Here is a 19,049-nt window from a genome sequence, read left to right as displayed (position 1 = left end):
CCTGATAGAATTGTTTCCGTGGCCCTTCCCCTGCCGTGGGTTTTTGCAGTCTCCGCTTGGTGTAACAGCTGAACACCAGTCAGCTGAAGCAGAGGCAGTGGTTTCTGTGGCCTCCAGGCTTCATTCAGGAGCAAAATGCAATTAGCTTGTCTGTATTACACACACAGTCTGACTCTGAGGTCCTGCCTGGTGTTCTCAAGTGCTTTCAATGGCCTGTGTTCACCAGGTAGGTGAAAGAAAACTATCTGACCATATTTCTTAATGAAATGGTAAGCTGCTGACATGCTTGAAAGAGCCAACCGAGCCAGAGGGCCACTGGGTACTGGCTGATGCTGCAGAGCGCTGCACCTAGGCCCTGGCTGTTTGACCCTTGCCTTTTCAAGGCTGGAGTCAGGCATCCATGGCGAGCACAGTATTTTCTACTGCAAGTTAGCATCTTGGAAGTCTTTTGTTCATTTTTTTTTTCCCTGGACTTTTCTACTCCAGATCTGTTTTATAAAGCAGATGTAGACTTGTATTTAAGGTAGTTGTGATGCCTTAAAAATAATCTTTGTGGGTATAAGGGGTAGGAACAGCTCTTAAGAGGGGCAGCTGGACTGGACTCAGCTCCTGGTGCACACGGCAGCTACCATGCTGTCTGTGCTATAATGTGGGGAAGCTATTGCCATACCAGCAGCCCCTCCATGCGTGTCTTAATCCTGTGGATGTAGATCTGTAGGAGGTGTCAGGCCCTTGGGCAGTCTCTGCAAGGAGGAACGCTTAAGGCTGGGGCTTACCAAATTAAAGGCCCTTGGAATGTCTGCACGTTAGATCAAGTTGATGAATATGCTCATACAGCAGCACACTTTTTCCAGAGGGGCTGTTAAGTTAGCTCTAAACTCGTTTGAAAGCCTGTGTATCATAGTGAAAAACTAGGGAGTAACTGGAATAGGGTCTGTTTGCCTAACTGTCTCTGCCGGCTGTTGCTGGTTGTTCAGTTCAGCTGTTGTAGCCAGTGCCTACCCACACGGGTATGAACAGATACCAGAATCTTAGCTATTTCAACTCTGACAGCTATCCTTCTCTTGCAGCTGACATCAGCCTTGCAGACTGGGGTCGCAAGGCCATTGAGATTGCAGAGAATGAGATGCCAGGGCTGATGAAGATGCGGGAGATGTATGCTGCATCAAAGCCACTGAAAGGTGCACGTATCGCCGGTTGCCTTCACATGACTGTGCAGACAGCAGTTCTCATAGAGACCCTTATCAAGCTGGGAGCTGAGGTAAAGTGCCTCTGGGTTTTTCCTTTAGTGTTCTGTTAGATAATGCTCTGCCTAGGATGCTGCTTGTGCTTATATAAGTACCTTAGGGGTTTTGGCAATTGGCTGTAATTTTTGTAACAGGCTGTGCTGCAGTCCCCAGATGGATGTATTATGTCTTCTGTCCTTAAGCAAAAAGCTTGTCACCTGCTCTGCATACACCTCTGGGATGTGGTATGTGTTTTTCCTCTGGACAAGCTGCATCTTCATGAGTGGCTGTTCTGGGCTTCGTTGCTGACTGCAGCAGCTCCAGCAGTTGTGTGTACAGCACCCTTAGCAGCAGTGCTGAAAGCTGGTACGACATAGTGTTGTGCTCGGGCATGTATCTTTGTTGCCAGTAATGTGGAAGCACAGTGACAGCCTCCAGCACAGATTAGCCTGTATTAAGCGCCACACTGTGCCCTGGTAAAGTCAGCAGAAAAACAGTGAAGCTTCTGAAGAGCTCGTGCTGGCCCTTTAGCTGTGCAGGAAAACAACACAGGGGCAGCGCAGCTCAGTGATCGATGACTGGGGACTCCAATGACTTTGAATTTGTTGTGTGACTATGGACCAGTTACCCTGGTCCATATGAAATACTGAGATACCTGTACGCCATTTACTCTGTTGTGCCCTCTGCCTGGCTTGCTGGCTCAAGTCCAGACATCATTGCTGAGTGTTCATTTTACAGGGCATGAGGAGAGTCAGGCATCTGAGCACAATTCACGTAGCTCACATGCTGAGCAGCAGGGAACTGACTGGAACCTGATGATGAGTTATGTTAAGTATGCATGTGATCTGAAGCTCCTTCTAGAAGTTTAGCTGCCTGAGCTCAGGCTGCCCAGAGGTGCTCTATATGGGATCCCTCCCTGTGAATTGCTGAATGAGTTGAGCAGTGTCATGCTGATCAAAAGGCACTGGGAGAAAGAGAAGCTTTCTCTGTAGCCACTAAGGCATTTCCTCAAAACGTGGAGAGGGTAGGTCTCAAAACATGCCAGGTCAGCCTGGGCAAGGTAGGTACCTGCTGTTGTGCAGGGTATTCTTCAGCCTGTTCAGGGCTGTTCCACAGTTGTAAATGATGCAGTACTGAAAGAGAGCTTTGTGGAGCTAGTCCTGGCTTTATGCCAGCTACTCTGTATATGAAACTCTTGTCCCTCCACAGGATTTAAAAGAAAGCAGTAGCCACTGAAATTTGGGAAGCTCCTTGCTGTTGCTGTTGGTTGCTGTGTGTCAGCATGACTGCCCTGGGCAGAGGCTGTGTGCTTACTTGAGCATTGCCAAGCTGTTTTATTCTGAGCACAATACCCAGTTAGTGTTGTGTGGGATTCATCCAAGTCATTCAGGGAAGTACCTGCAGAGATTTGGTTCCTCTAAGCATAAGTGCATAAGCATGGTTGTGCTTTTAAGGTGTATTCTGTCATGTTAGCTCTTTCCTTTTCCCAGTGCTTGCATTTATTTAGTTTAGACTTGCATTTATTTAGTTTAGACTTTGACTTGGGTTTGGATTCAGCCCGGGTTCATCTGTTCTGCCAGAACTTTGGTGCCCAAGAGGGAGGAGTGAAATTGATGAAACCATGCCCTATAGAATGACCATGTAGCTCACTGCAGCATAGTTATCTTGGTACCCCTTTTTTGGCTAGGTTAGCAAAGATGGAATAAATACTCTCTCCCTCAGAGTGCCTAAATTCTAAAATTGTACTAAAAATGCATTATCTTCATAACCAGTGATGTAAATATTAGCTCTGAGCCTATCGGGTATGCTAGTTATTCTAGGGTCTATGCTGTTATCACAAACTGGTGTTATAGATCTGAGGATGCAGTTGAAGTGGCTGATGTATCAAGTATTTGAAGTGTGACCAATAGACAGGTATTTTGTATGCTTTGAATGTCATGACATCTGTCAGTGTCATCTGTACTGATATGGAAGGAGCTTAGAAAAACCCAGATGAGGAAGTACAGTGCTTATGGTCATGAATTTGTTTTTCCTGTGCTCCTTCCAGTTGTGTTTTCACTGACAAGTATCGTGCAGGCTCAGATGAGGTACTTCCTACTGCAGCCCTTACTTTGAAGTGTCAACTATTGATAAAGTGAGATGAGTATCTGGAAACAGGCTGAAGGATTATGCCTTATTGCTCTCTCTCCTCGAGCTCTGTTACGAATAAGCATGCAAAAACCTGCCAGTCAGCCCTGCAGTGAGAACTTGCTTGTTGCTCTGGGATGTGGTGGGTTTTGTGCCTGCTGGGGAGGTGCAGTAAGTATGTAGATACTTTTCAATGCAACTCAGCGATATGCTGTTGCTTTTCTAGGTGCCTGAGCCTAGTGTGGAAAATGCTTAGCTCAGATGGAAAAGCTTCTATGACTGGAGCACAGAGAGGGAGGTGCGTGAGCATAATCTTGGGAGAATGCCTGTTTGATCAAGTGTAGTTTCAGCTGCATTTCTGACCCTTCTGAGTGCCAGCAGGTGTGTTGCTGCATATCTGTATCCCTCAGTGGACACTTGCTATGTGGCTGTTCTGAAAATCTGAACTTCATTGACCAAAACTTTCTAAAACCCACCCTACTGTGCACTTCCTGCAGATCTATAGCTGAATGTATGCTCTGGCTGCCTGGCAGAATGTCTCATGAATAAGCTCTCATGAGTGAATATGCAGCACAGCTAAAGCTCTGTTATATTCTCTCCCCAAGTGACATTATTTCCCCAGGCCTAGTCACATACTTGATTTTCACCTTAACCTTTCAGAGCTACTAAGAAAGGCAAGAACCTGCACTAATATGCCTTTCTGCTCTTGCTCCCTTTTCACCTCCTGTGTCTGGATGAGAGTGCCTGATATCTCAGAACTTTGTTCAGCAAACAAAACTTGGATTGTTTTCCAGGTACAATGGTCAAGCTGCAACATTTTCTCCACACAGGACCATGCTGCAGCTGCTATTGCAAAAGCTGGTATCCCTGGTAAGTTTTCAATGTTCTAATTTGGCTCTGAGTTGAGGTGTACTGCCTGTTCCAGCTAAATCAAACTACAAAACAAGCTCTTCTGAACAGGTTTCAGCATAGAAGTAGCCCATCAAAAGTAGTGATTGTTACCAAACAGGATGTCTGATTCAAGCTTTGCATCAGACTACTTGTAGCGTTCCTAACAGTGGCTGGTGTTGGGCTATGGAGGAGCCTGGCTGGATGTTACCAGCTTTTAAGCCTGGTCATTAAGCTGATTGAATGGGCTTGGGTAATTAAATGGATTGGTGTTTGGGTGTGTGTAGATGATGGTGGTTGGTGCTTTCCAGCAAGCTTGGAGCTAAACAGGGGTTGGGGAAGGGATCTTGATGGTAGTGTGATACATTACAGTGACAGTGTCAATCCTCAAGATATTTTTAGGCTAGATCTAGGCCAGCTGTGTTGCTGCCTAATGTCCCTGAAGCACTTTATCAGGATGCTGCTGTTGTGTTACTGGCGCCTTCCAATAAAGAGGCAGTCCTTGCAGGTACATTAAGCTGTCTGCTGTGTTACTTGGCTTAAGGACATGCAGTCCTCCTAGCTCTGTGCTGGGAACTGCATAACTTGAGCCTGGATGTTTGCAGAGGTTAGATCTGATTTCTGGCAGCCTGTTTTTTTTTGCTTTGGGAGGTGTTTTTCATAGAATTCAATAGTGCCACAAGTCCTTCCCCAGCTGTGTCCATTCTAAGGTAACAGAAGAAAGCGGTCCCTTCATTACTAGCTGCAGGTAACGTGTCCTCTGCTGGTCTCTAGCATCTGATGTCAAAAGACCAGATGGGACTCTAGATCCGATGTTAGAATACTGACTTCCTCACTGCTCTCAACACCCAAAACTCAACTGAAGAGCAGTTTATAGGTGGAGTATTTATCTAAGTTTTTGAACTCTCCCCTTGGTATCCTTGTTTTGTGAAACTTGCTCTTTTTGTTAATACTGCACTTCACATACTGAATTTACAAAATGCTGGAGGGCTGCTGATTCTTTGGATACAATATGAGGTACTGATTTGCCCCTTCAGAATGGGCAATTGCATGGTTGGCTTTTCATAGCTCAAGGTTAATTTTCTGTGTAAACAGTGGAAAACATGAGAATTTAGCCAAATGTTGGGGTGTCTAAGTTGTGCCTGATATATGTTTGAATGGATTGAATACCACTGAGGCTGAAGTATAGTATGAATCTAGTACAAATGCCAGGAAAGGCAGAAATACTGCCAGATACAACATGCTAGTGGTTGCAGCATATTGCTGGTGGTAGATGTACCGATACAGAAATATACCCTATTACAAGCAGACAAGGCATGGTAGCTTGGATTTTGGGGCTGTGCTAGAGGCTAAAGTTTAAAAGTTTCTGATGAGTTTGGTGCTAAATTTTAGTCCCTCTCTTCTGCTGTGCTAGAAAATGCTGTAGTTGTGTTTTCATTTGTCTATATAAATATATCCAGAGGCTATTTCTAATTCCTAGTAACATAGGGTGTATTAGGGGAGCATGTGAGTGTTGCGGATGTATCTGGTTTGGTTTGCTTTGCCTTCTCTCTCTTAATATGGAAGAAGGATAAAGAGAGCAGTGAAGCCTCAAAATTTGACCAAGTTTGTGCCCTGGAACAGAAAGCAATGTGATTTCATTCCTGCTCATTCTGAAATCCTTTTTTCAATTCAAATGTCTCTTCTGACCTGCAGGCACAGATAATAATCTGTCTGTCTGCTTCTGAGAGGTGCTGATGAAATCTTCTTTTGGCTGCTTTACCACATGCTGAGTAAGAAACTGGCTAATTGTGTGTTTGTTCTTGTGTAGTGTTTGCCTGGAAAGGGGAGACAGATGAGGAATACTTGTGGTGCATTGAGCAGACCCTGTACTTCAAGGATGGGCAGCCCCTCAACATGATTTTGGATGATGGTGGAGATCTTACAAATCTAGTTCATACCAAATACCCACAGCTCTTGAAAGGTGAGTGCTATTCTGCTTTGTCAGGCACAGTTCTGCTTTGGAGGCTGTTTATGCAGTCGCTTTCTGTGGGTGGGGTAGAGACAGGCATGTGCGAACAGGCTGTGAGTCTGTGAAAACCGCTTACAGGCCAAGACCAAAGCATCTTACCTGCAGGAGCTGCTTCCATCTCTGCTTTTTAGTATCTAAGCTGCAGTGACCTGTCCTGGTCATCCTTCACAGTGCCCATAACCTGTACCAGTGGTACAGCTGGCTTGCCAAGGCTTCCAGCCTTCCTGGAAATGGGCTGTGTTTTAGAATTGTTCAATGTCTGCTTGCAGTTAATATTTTTACCATTAATGCTTTTACTTCCTCATCATCTTAGCACACTTCTGGATGAAGTCATGGCAACTTGTAACCTTTCTTGGAAAGGGAACAATTTTCTGCCTTATAAACTACAAGGCATTGACTCATCCAGTTTGTCAGTGAAGATGCTGATGGAGTCAGGATTGGGGCTCTTGCTTTAACTTACCTTCAGTGTAAGTTAGTGAAACTAAAAGCAGATCAGTGTGGTGTTGCTGGCACATGTTTATGTAAAGGGTTTATCTGAATAGAATTTGGCATGACCTGCAGGAGCTGATCTGTGCCTCCCAGACATGAAGCATGATGGCTTCTCCTGAGCTCTCCCAGTGTCCATTATCTGTGCTGCTGCAAGCTGCAGACACCCAGTGTTGCTAAAGGGCACGCTTGATCTGGGATGTGAAGAACATTGGAAAGTGATATGGGGTGGAGATTATACTGATACAGTGCTGTGTACTAATATTCATTCTAGGTCAACCTAGAGGTGAGGTTGCTGTAAAAACCTTCTGGATCAGTGCTTATTCTTGCACTGCTTTAAGAGGAAGCTATGGGGGAAAATTTGAAGGTGGCAACCCATGGATATGGCTGTGTGAGGGGAAAAGTCTGGGGCTGCTCCCCATCTGTGTGCTAATGTGGGTAGGGGCAGCAGGAAGAGAGGAAGCTGCTTCTGTGTAACAGGCCTCAGTTTCTCCTTCATCCTCAGCCTGATGTCCCTAGTAATCCAGTCAACATCTTATTTGAACTGTAGTGAGAGGTTTTTATTGGTGTCTGCTCAGCCATGCTGGGATCCTCTCTTCTGCCAAAGGTCTTCTTTCTAGATTGTCTGTCTGATGTTCATGATCTCTTGTGTTCCTGCCAAACCACAAAGGATCATGCCTTTATGTCTTCCTGGCAGTGTCAGAGGCCAAAAAAAAAATGCATTTTCCACATTCATACTCTGTTTTGCAGAGTTACTTCTTCGCCATGAATATGAAGCACCTCAGTTGATGTCCCTGTTCTTGGGGGTCCTTGTGCTGAGCTTCTTTCACACTTCCATCCCTCCTGCTGTCTGCTGTTTTGTCCTCTGCAGCCCTTTGCTCTTTCTTACTTGTGTGGTCCTGGTGTGGAAGGGACTGATATAGTATGGTGCAGCAGGGCAGTGGCTGTTGAAGTGTCTCCTGTCTTGGCCATCTGCCATTGATGATAAACATCCCTGCTGCCTGGGATTGCTCCCTGAATTCATGGGGATGGCTTTTCTACTGTATTTTTAGAGTCTAGACAGGATGCCATATGTAGCAGAATGTGTGCACTATGTGCTTTTAATTTAGTAAACTAATTAAAGACTGATCTCTGGAGTGTGACAGAACTTGATCTGTTCAACCTTCCAGTCCATTGCTCCTTAGAAACAGCAAAACTTCCAGAATGGTACCACTGAGTAGTCTTGATCTCATTTAATGAAGTTCTGTGCTTAGCCCTTTGCTGCAAATACTGCTTAAATGAAGCTGTGTAGCATCTGTTTTTATTATCTTGATGATAACAGAGGCTAATATATCCTAGGGGCTTGTGGTAATATTTGGGTGAGAGGTAGGACAAAAGCAACATTAGAAGAGCATGCACAGTGTGTGGAAGGACTTTATTGTGAGCAGAGGAGGCATTTTAGCATGCAGCATCTGAAAAGGCTACTTGTCATTTAAAGGCTGAACAAGTTTTCTGGGGTAATTTCAAAGGGAAATGCCTGTTTTCCAAGCTTCAGCAACTTCTAATTTAAATAGAAGTTAGTTCAGTACTAGCGTGCAACTAACAGTTGAAAGTAGGGCTATTCAAGCCTGCTTCAACTAGGAGATATGTTAAATAGCTGTGTGGAAATGCTCAGCAAGCTTCCTCTCTCTTTCATCATGCCTGCTGTTGGAGGGCAGAATGGCCTTGTTACTTTGGGCTTATTCCACTAAATTAAATGCCCTTAAAAGTAAGATAAAGATAGGAATGGTTGAAGTAGAACTGAACAAAGGAGAAAGTCATCTGAACTCGTGCAAGGGAGGTCTTTGGCATCTGTGCAGAAGACTGCTATTGAGAAAGGATAGAGAAGATTGGATCACTTGTGATCCATTGCTGCAGACTTGCTCATTGACCAGGAAAGAAATACAGGGGAGCAAAGTGCTTAGCAAGGCTTTTTCAATGTAATTCAACCTTTTCCTTAGTGTAGGCCCTTTGCAGTCATTGAAGTCACTCTGGCATTGAAATTGAGTGGTGTAGGCAGGACTCTCAGTGGAGTTGCAAAGCAGTTTAGACCAGTTATAAGTATCACCTGGGGACAGCAGGCAGGTGGTCTTCAGAGAAGGGAACCTGCTGGTGTGTGTGATGTGAGGTTCACTTAGCAGACTGTCTTTAAAATTGCACTAAGCTTAGGAAAGTCAGCCTGGAGAGCTTTTGAAGGATAAGTGTGTCTCCTGGTTGCCAGATACACCTGAGGAGAGAGAGGACAGGTTTGAACTGGAGGTTTCTGCTGTGATTTCCCCCAGATTTCCTTCACATAGGGATGATTGTACTTAGAATCATAGAATCATAAAATAGTTAGGGTTGGAAAGGACCTTAAGATCATCAAGTTCCAACCCCCTGCCATGGACAGGGACACCTCGCACTAAACCATCTCACCCAAGGCTTTGTCCAGCCTGGCCTTGAACACCACCAGGGATGGAGCATTCACAACCTCCCTGGACAACCCATTCCAGTGCCTCATCACCCTAACAGGAAAGAATTTCCTCCTTATATCCAATCTAAATTTCCCCTGTTTCAGTTTTAACCCGTTACCCCTTGTCCTGTCACTACAGTCCCTAATGAAGAGTCCCTCCCCAGCATCCCTATAGGCCCCCTTCAGATACTGGAAGGCTGCTATGAGGTCTCCACGCAGCCTTTTCTTCTCCAGGCTGAACAGCCCCAACTTTCTCAGCCCGTCTTGATATGGGAGGTGCTTCAGTCCCCTGATTATCCTCACGGCCTCCTCTGGACTTGTTCCAACAGTTCCATGTCCTTTTTATATTGAGGACACCAGAACTGCACACAGTGCTCCAGGTGAGGTCTCACAAGAGCAGAGCAGAGGGGCAGGATCACCTCCTTCGACCTGCTGGTCACACTCCTTTGGATGCAGCCCAGGATACAGTTGGCTTTCTGGGCTGTGAGCGCACACTGAAGCTGGCTCATGTTCATTTTGTCATCGACCAGCACCTGAAGTCCTTCTCCACAGGGCTGCTCTGAATCTCTTCTCTGCCCAACCTGTAGCTGTGCCTGGGATTGCTCCGATCCAAGTGTAGGACCTTGCACTTGGCATGGTTAAACTCCATGAGGTTGGCATCAGCCCACCTCACAAGTGTGTCGAGGTCCCTCTGGATGGCATTCCTTCCATCCAGGGTATCAACCGAACCACACAGCTTGGTGTCATCAGCAAACTTGCTGAGGGCGCACTGAATCCCACTGTCCATGTCAGTGACAAAGATGTTGAACAAGACCGGTCCCAACACCAATCCCTGAGGGACGCCACTCGTTACTGGTCTCCAGCCGGACATTGAGCCACTGACCACAACTCTGTGTGTGGCCATCCAGCCGGTTCTTTATCCACCACTTTATCCATACTTGATCTAAGCAGTTGCACTGGGTTATTGATACTTTTGGGTAACTTAACTACAGATGCTGTATTTAGCTGTGCATGAGGCAATGTTCTTTAAACTGTTCTGTCCCCTCTAAGCAAGTCCTAACTGTGCTGAAGCCTGAATTTGTTCTCTCTTCAGGTAACCCTCTGAGAAGTGCAGGTACTGTAGGCTTGGTGTGAGGTTTGGGGTTACAGACCTCTGGGGATAAATCAGCCTAATATCAAGCTCTGTTTACTTCTGGCTTAGTTGGTCTCATTTCCTTCTTGTGACAGAGAGTGGCAGTGCTTCAACCTGGTGCTCTGGGAAGGAAAAGGGAAATGTAATGGCTTTTAAACTCCATTGAGACTGGTACAAATTCTGTTTGAAGTGTTTGGGACCAGATTGGACTGGGTTTGGAGCAACCTGGTCTAGTGGAAGTTGTCCCTGTCCATGGCTGACAGCTTTGATTGTCCTCTGGGCAAAGGCAGTGGCTCAGCTGGAGGTCTGGGTCTTGAGCTGGTCCCTTCCATTTTTCCAAAGAATATTTTGTCCTGCTCTTTTAATTGCCTTATGGGGAAAGAAGCTTGCTTGAAGTTTCAAACTACTGTTTGTGGACCAAAACGAGGGTTCTTACCTCTTCCCTGCTTCCTGCAAAGAGTTTGTTAGACCTCTGGAGTATGCTCCCAGTGCTTGGATGTGTTGGTTTGCAGCACTGTTAACTCCAACTTTTATTCTCCCCACAGGAATTAGAGGTATTTCAGAAGAGACAACCACTGGAGTTCACAACCTGTACAAAATGAAGGCCAATGGGACCCTGAAAGTGCCAGCTATCAATGTAAATGACTCTGTCACCAAGGTAATGCATCTAGAGCCCTTCTGCTATGTTCTGCTGTCTGACCAGTTCGGTGTGGGTATGTCAGCATTTCCATGCAAGTATTGCTTCTCTTGCTGAGCTATTCTTGATCTGGTACTGAACAGATTTTTGCCATATCCTTGAAGTGAGCCCATGGTGTCTCTAATGGGAAGTGCCATATTTTCAGAACATGAAGAGCTTTTTTTATATGTAAGGACATGCATTCTTCTACATCTCAATGTGAAAACACCTATAGAGATCATGGCTTCTGGGGTACAGTTCCTATGGCAAGGGACATGTCCTCACTCTTGAGCAGCTTAAAGCCCACAGGTAGGTGGCGGATACCAGATGGAAAAAGGAGTGTTTATAAGCTTGTGACTGGTAAAAGGTGTGATATCTCTGAGCAGCTGTTGCAAAGGACAGGGCAGTAGGTATTTATTCTGTTCTTAGGTATATTACTGCTTCCTGAGACAAATTCCAGTGAATTCGGGGATGAGGGGGAATGGTGTTCAAAGAGTGCTGGTGCTATTTGGATGCAGGTGAATTATAGTAGTAATTACAGGAGTGCTTAAGGCTTTATGCATGTACATGTTTAAAGTCCAGTTGCTAAATCTATTTCAAGTTACCATACTAACATTATCCTGTTGGGCATGGCAGTTCTCACTGACTGTTTGGCCTCCGTTCTCTGCAGTTTGCTGCCTTAAGAGTATCTCCTTTCTGCTCACAAAGAGGCATCTGGCATTTTTTTCATAGCTAGTGGGCTAGGATGCACTTGTTCTTGGAGGAAGCTTTTCCTCTTTGCATCCTTTTCACCTAGATTTATGCCTCCTGCACAATAACTATTAATACTCTTTAGTAGATTTGGAAATTCACGTTTCTAAAAAAACTTGAATGGATTTGGGTTAAGATCAGTTTATTCTAGTGCCAAGCAAGTGCTCACTTTCAAGTGCTGTTTGTTATTTATCTAGTAAAAGATTGGTACTAACCACAGTTGTGCATCTCCAGGAAGGCATGCAACTGAGCTGACAAATTCTGCTCTCCTAGTTAGATATTTACATTGGTTGCCAGGTTCCTATACTAGTATTTGGAGAGAGAAGGTAGGCAGCATTCAGTTCTGTTCTTCCCTCTTGCCACTCAGATGTATTTTTGGGTGGGATAGATGTCTACGTCTGGCACTCTGTTAACTTGCCTGCATGGAAATACACAGGCACCTGGAAGACTCTGTAATTGGGGGATTTGGTGATGAGGAATCAAATCTGACAATGCTGTTTTCCTCCATAAGAAGCCTTATAATGCAAGGAAAATCTGCTGGAGGACTAGAAAACAGCATGACCAACTGGCACTAGCTTGCAATTTTGAAAGATGCAAATTATCTGAAATATTAATGGCAAATGTGCCTGTGATAAGACTTACAAGTGCTGAGTCAGGATCTTGTAGATCTGAAGTGTAAGGTCTTACACATTAGTCCTTGGCCAGGTTCTGAAGCTTGGAGTAGCATGCCCGTATACCTGGTAACTTACTCAGATGATTTATTGGAGTCATAGTCACAGTATTTTTATTTTTATTATAAATCTATATACCTGTGGAATTTGTGCTTTTACTGTAAAAAATTTGTTATAGTTTGGGACTCAGTCTACAGCTTACACCACCTTACACATGCTTGATAGCAGGGCAGGCTTTGAGACCAGAATTCTGTTGTGAGTGGTGAGTTCTTTATACCCTGTTTTGGGAAGTATAGCACAACTTTGGTAGCCAGATCGTTTTAACTCTTGACTTCTGTAGCTCTTCAGATAATCAAATCTGTTTATACAGCGCACACTCCTGGTCAGAACAAAGAGCCCAAAGAGAAAAGGCAGGGGCATTACAAAAATCAGTACAGCAACATGTTTCTGAGGTTAGTTCTATGTTCAAATGGAGTATTATTTGTCATCTGACTTAGCGTAGGAACTTTGATTTGGAGGTCTGGCAGTTAAGCTTGTGTTAATGTTACAGTAGGGGGATGTTCTGCAATGGGGTGTTAGGAGATGAAATCCAGGGGTCTTCGGTTGGAGGGACCAGTGTTGTGCATGGCTCCTTCCTGGATTTTTCTAAATTTGAGCACTCTGGCAGCATTATTGTAACTCTTCCTGGGAGAAGATGCTATTTTGATCTTCCTGGACTGCAGGAACCAATTTCTTATGGTTAATGTGGGTACCTTTCTGCTTCTTCAGGGTGCATGTGTCTTACAAAAATAATAAGTTGTTCAGCTATTCTGCTGGCATTGTTTTTTGTGCAGTTCATTGTCTGATAAACAGCAGCAAAGAACAGGTGAACATCTGGTTGAGGAACTCAGACCTGCCTCTGTACACAGCATCCTGATGTCAGTTGTTTCTTTAAAGAATTTTTACTTGCATCTGTTCTGAAACTGCTCCTTTTTCTTCCTCAGAGCAAGTTCGATAACCTTTATGGTTGCAGAGAGTCCCTCATCGATGGCATCAAGCGTGCGACAGATGTCATGATTGCTGGGAAAGTAGCAGTTGTGGCAGGTTATGGTGATGTGGGCAAAGGCTGCGCTCAGGCCCTGCGGAGCTTTGGAGCCAGAGTCATCATCACTGAAATTGATCCCATCAACGCACTGCAGGCAGCCATGGAAGGTAAGAACTGAAGGAGATGCAAAAATTAATGCATGTGATAGAGGTGTCTGCGTGTCAGTGTAGAGCAACAAGTGATAACTGGCCAAGGAAGTTTTAGTGGGTTTCAGCTCCATCCCTGTTGAGGTAGAGTTGACTCCAGTTTAACTGTAGGAATTCTTTCCTGGCAGTTAGGGTAGGAGTTTATTAGTGTAGGCCTCAAAGATGTCTTTGCAGTCAAGGCAATAGAGGCTGTAGTGGAGTAGGGCCACTATGTCATAACATGGTAAGCCTGCTTTAGGATGGCTTTGTTACCTTCAGGTTGTGTCACTCTAACCTCCAGCATGCATTAAGATGCCATGCTCTCTGCCTTTCCAGCTGTGCTCCTTCTCTTCATGGGAGTGACTGTGTAATTATACTTAGTACCAGTTTATTCCATTTCTTTCCATACCTGACTAGAACCTGCAGGTGTTGTGGGTGTACTTCCCTTTGCAAACTTGACCCCTGAATCCAGTTTGAGTGCTGTGCCAAATGTCTTATGCCCACCAATGGGCATAAGACATTGCATGGATAGATTACAGAGTGGAAATGAGTGAGGGGTAGATATTTTGATGCTATGTTTGTATTTAGTAAGACAAGTATACTTATACTTTACATCCTCCATAGGTCAGGTGGTGGGACAGACCTATTCTTTCTCTGTACTTTTCTACTTGAAATACTGTACCTCATTTTTTAATAAGTGTTTGTGCTGGATAGAGGAATAACATTTTCTCTTTTCAGGTTATGAAGTTACAACCATGGAGGAGGCCTGCAAAGAAGGCAATATCTTTGTTACCACCACTGGCTGCACTGACATTGTTCAGGGCAGGTATGGTCTAGCCACTTGCTTTGGTGAAAGCATACCTGTACAGTTAGACTGGTTTAAAATACAGTCATAACTTGTCAGCAATATGGTGAGGGTTAGCACACATTATCATTGCAGGATATCAGAATTTAGCATCTATTTAGTGAGAAATTGGGGCTTTGGTCTTTCAGTTCAGTTGGATGTTGCCGTGTTGCAGTTGTTCCTGTCTTACAGTATGTGATGATGGGGAAACAAAAGGTGTAGAGGGATAAGTAGCTCTGATGCTCTTATTCTCCAGAATATTCTGTGTTAGGACAGCTAAATATGAAGAAAGGAGGTAGGTAAAGGTTGAAAGCAATTCCATCTGTGAGTAAACATGTTTCAGGTTTGACCAATTACAGTGGTTTTACTTTCCATACTGGGAGAATATTTTCTCCTCAATAACCTCTTGTGTCTCTGGGAAGTTTCCTTCCCTAGAAGCTGGAGAGTTTTTTTTCCAGTAGACTTTGCATGCCTGCAGGATTACTAGACTCACACATCTTAAGTCAAATGCAATCAGTGAGCACTTAGTATTTCTCCTTGAACAGAGCTATGGACTAGAGCATCTTCTTTTGCTGAAGAAATCTTTTTGTGCATTAACTTTGAATGTAAATTTATTTATTTTTTTTTGCAGGCACTTTGAGCAGATGAAGGATGATGCCATAGTGTGTAATATTGGCCATTTTGATGTGGAAGTTGATGCAAAATGGCTGAATGAAAATGCAGTAGAGGCGGTGAATGTTAAACCTCAGGTGAGACAGCCCTTGTGCAAGCTCTACTGCTTGAAAAGCAATATCTACTCAGTGTCTGTTTCCAGAAAGGGAGGTATTTCTCTGAAGGTACTTTGTTTTTCTAGCTTTCTTGGAAGCCAGTGTTCCTCTGGGCTGATCAGAATGGGGATTCTACTCTGATCTTCCCTGATTAAACTGAAACAAGCTGCATGACATATTCTTGTGTTGGTGTTAACATAGTTGGTTCCAGCTAGTGCCCAGGTGCACAGCATGTGGATGCATCTTTCTCCATGTGTTCCTACTTCCTTGACAAACAGGAGCCTACCACTTGGTGGTGGCTGTGTAAACAATTAATTGCCTCAAGTTGATTCCTTATAGAAAGTCAATTTTGACATTTGGGGTATGTCGAGGAGATGTCAAAATGTGCTCTCTTTGATAGTTCTGAGCTAAAACCAAAGCCATAACTGAGTTTCAAAAAGCAAGCTTGAACAGACCATAGAGACCATATGAAACTTAAGAACTGAGCCCTTATATTGCCTGGTTTCTTCTCAAAGCTGCTTGCTCATGTAGTGCTCTGCACCAGAGCAATCTTGGTCTTGGTTCTGTGTGCCGTCAGGACTAGCGTGGATCTCAGGGAAATTCTGGGGTTCTGACAAGGCTCTTAAGAATTCACGCCTCTGTTTTCAAAGGGTTTTTTTCAGTCAGAAGCTTCAGGAAAGCCTATCTGGAGCTCTGCCCGGCTCAGACTTCTCTTCAAAGTGGCTTCATTTTAGAATCCTGTGTAGAGGAGAAGTCTGCATGTGGGCAGACAAGGCCAGATGTGTTATCCTTCCTCTGCTTGCAGTTCCACTATGTATTTACTTCAGGCTATGGCTGCAGCTACATACATGTCCTGGGTTCAGGTGTAACAGTCATTTTTCTCCTTTTTAGTTGCTGGTGCAGTGCTCTGTTTTTGACTTTAGTCTGAGCACAACGCTGATAATACATTGATGTTTTTAGTTGTTGCTGAGTAATGCTTACTTCATTTGAGGATTTATGCTCTGCCAGTGAGGAAGGGCACAGGAAGCTGGGAGGAAGCAGAGACAGGACACCTAACCCCAACTGACCAAAGGGGTATTCCATACCACAGCTCTTTGGGGGGAGTTACCCAGAAGGCCCAGATTGCTGCTCAGGTCAGGCTGGGGATCAGTCAGTGGGTGGTGAGCAATTGTATTGTGCATCACTTGGTTTTATTGTTTTCTTTTCCTTTTCCCTTTTTAGTTTTATATTCTTTCCCCTTGTTAGTTTCCTTATTACTGTTATTAGTGGTGGTAGCAGTAGTGGTTTTATATGGTACCTTAGTTACTGGACTGTTCTTATCTCAACCCATGGGATTTACGTTCTTTTGGTTTTCCTCCCCATCCCTCTGGGAGTGGGGTGGGAAGAAGAGGGGGAGTGAGCGGCTGCATGGTTCTGAGTTACTGGCTGTGCTTAAACCACGTCAGTAGGGAAATGGGGATCTAAAATTTCAGCTTTTCAGCTTTGTCTCAAAGCAGAAAAACTAAACTAAATCAAAACTGGTTTGTAACACCAGCTTTGAGGGAGAATATACCATAATGCAAACCAGGCTTTGTCTGTCTTGGCATGGGACTTCTAGTTGACTTTTAAGGAGGGAGTGTGCTTGCTGATAGCAGGATTCTGGGACAGGTTTTCTACTTTTTTAAAAATGCCACACCCAAGCATGCATACGTGGTGGATCTTAATCTGCCCTTATGATTTTCATAGTTCCCCTGTGGCTTATTGGCTACCCACATCAAACTGTTACTAAACAGTCAAGAGTTTTTTGAGGATTGTGTTTTGCTGTTGGGACACCCTGTGTGGGCTCAGCTTGAATATATGAAGTTATACCCTCAAGTTTTCACTATGCTCAAGTCTGTTCTTGCTCATGACCTTAATGTGGAGCTGATTTTGCCCAGCAGCCCTGAGCCTGTAGCTAGCTGCTTGCTTTCTGCAAGCTCAGGTTTTAAAACTAGAACTGGGATTGCTCAGAAAATAAATGTTGTTGAAGGCTAACTTGGATGCTGGTGTGGTGAAATACAGACTACCTGCACATGGCCATTGAATGTGGCTCCTGAAGTCGACATGAAAAATCGTGTCACTATTGGCAGAGGTAGTAGTCCCTTTTTCATTATATACTCTATTGAAGGAGGCAGTATGTCACAGATTTATTGGGTACACTGAGATGCAGTATAGTCTGAGGTATGAAAGCTGTAACAAGTTTCTGGTTAAAACCAGAATATCACTGTTTCAAAAGGGTGGAATTGGGGTCAAGGTCATCCATGTGGTTTAATGCTGAAAACCTACCTGTTTGAAAGGACTCACCTAAAGCTGTAAAAGGTAAAGCTCTCACAGCTCTGAGTAGATCACCTCTCCTTCTGCTTGATGCACCGATAGTGAAGCTGAGAGAATTTACTGAGAGAAATAGCATTTTACCCTTGGCCTCCTCTTGGACTTTTCCTTACCCATCTACTGGTTGGCCCTGGAGATGGGATTTACATAGAGGTGAACCTGATCTTCTGTGGCCATCTGTGTGTTGGAAGCTTTGCTGAACTGATGGTCTATCGATGTGTACACTGCCAAGCCAAATAAAAGCTGGTCTGATTCAGGTTAGTCCTTGGGATTTGCTGACTTTGACCAGTGAATCTGAAGCACTGCTAACTAGTCTGAGTCACCAGTTGGACTCTTATTGGTGTACTTAATACTATGTGCTGTGATAGTGGTATATCCCTATGCTTCATTTTGTGTCGGTTTAGATTTGTTGTCCCTAAAAACTTCAGACCTGCATGCCAAGGTGAGGAAGTACCTGCTGAGGAGGTATTATGTGAACCAAGTTCTGCTGTGGAAAAGCTTCAGTATTCTTTTTCATTCTCTGTTCCTGATAGCCGTGGCATTTGAACAGGAATGGGCTAATACACATCCTAAGAGCGTACTTGTTCCAAAAGAGGGAGAGGCAGGAGTGGAAGGCAAAATGTGACTTTAGGATTCCAAATTTCATGCTTGAAACAAATTAAAAGTAGAAATTTGCTGGAATTGTTTAACTCTTCCAGGACATGTGTTAACTTTAGGTTTCAAAACAAGCTCCCAGGAGGTATCATAGAATCATAGAATAGTTAGGGTTGGAAGGACCTTAGGATCATCCAGTTCAACCCCAGACACTTCCCACTAAAGATGTCACCCAAGGCTCTGTCCAACCTGGCCTTGAACATGGCCAGGAATGGAGCATTCACAACTTCCCTGGACATTCCAGTGCCTCACCACCCCTACAATAAGGAACTTCCTCCTTATGTCCAATCTGAACTTCCCCTGTTTAAGTTTTAACCCATTACCCCTTGTCCTGTCACTACAGTCACTAATGAAGAGTCCCTCCCTAGCATCCTTATAAGCCCCCTTCAGGTACTGGAAGGCTGTTATGAGGTCTCCATGGAGCCAGTATCGTGCAGCTCCTGTCCCTTTCCACCTGTATGTGAATTCATCTGCATGTCTTGAAACCTTTCTCAGGGCAGCAGTTGAAGATTCATTATAATAATTGGTAGAATTGCTCTTACACTGAAATCTGGGAAGGAAATCACCACTTTGCCACTTAGACCATTGCTGGTTTCTCAGTTTTGTTGCTCGGATTCATCAAAGGGATGCTTCTGTGGTTATGTTGTCCCTAGTTCTTTGGAGACCTCAGCGGGAGTCTAGACCTTTGTTAAAAGTGTGAGATGTTGTGCTTATCCTGAGAATAACAGGTGTGGTTTTCACATCAGTGTTCTGAGTTGAGGTATCTTATGTTTTATAATACCAACTCTC

At 44.3% G+C, this 19,049-nt stretch overlaps 1 protein-coding gene across 1 annotated transcript in view; it reads left to right on the top strand.

The window, feature by feature from the left end:
* AHCY (adenosylhomocysteinase) overlaps window positions 1–19,049 on the top strand; it is a 28,110-nt gene that overhangs the window by 764 nt on the left and 8,297 nt on the right. Inside the window, exons 2-8 of the mRNA XM_062604070.1 lie at window positions 1,071–1,261; window positions 4,148–4,223; window positions 6,052–6,204; window positions 10,886–10,998; window positions 13,421–13,628; window positions 14,385–14,472; window positions 15,122–15,239. Coding sequence (XP_062460054.1) covers window positions 1,071–1,261; window positions 4,148–4,223; window positions 6,052–6,204; window positions 10,886–10,998; window positions 13,421–13,628; window positions 14,385–14,472; window positions 15,122–15,239 — 947 coding nt within the window. The remainder of the gene's footprint in view (window positions 1–1,070; window positions 1,262–4,147; window positions 4,224–6,051; window positions 6,205–10,885; window positions 10,999–13,420; window positions 13,629–14,384; window positions 14,473–15,121; window positions 15,240–19,049) is intronic.

Source organism: Pezoporus occidentalis, unplaced genomic scaffold (assembly GCF_034315485.1).
Source record: "Pezoporus occidentalis ecotype Australia unplaced genomic scaffold, CSIRO_AGI_Poc_V1 ctg83, whole genome shotgun sequence".
Taxonomy (NCBI): domain Eukaryota; kingdom Metazoa; phylum Chordata; class Aves; order Psittaciformes; family Psittacidae; genus Pezoporus; species Pezoporus occidentalis.
The sequence above is the reverse complement of the archived record's forward strand: the minus strand, read 5'-3'. Positions and strand labels throughout refer to the sequence as shown.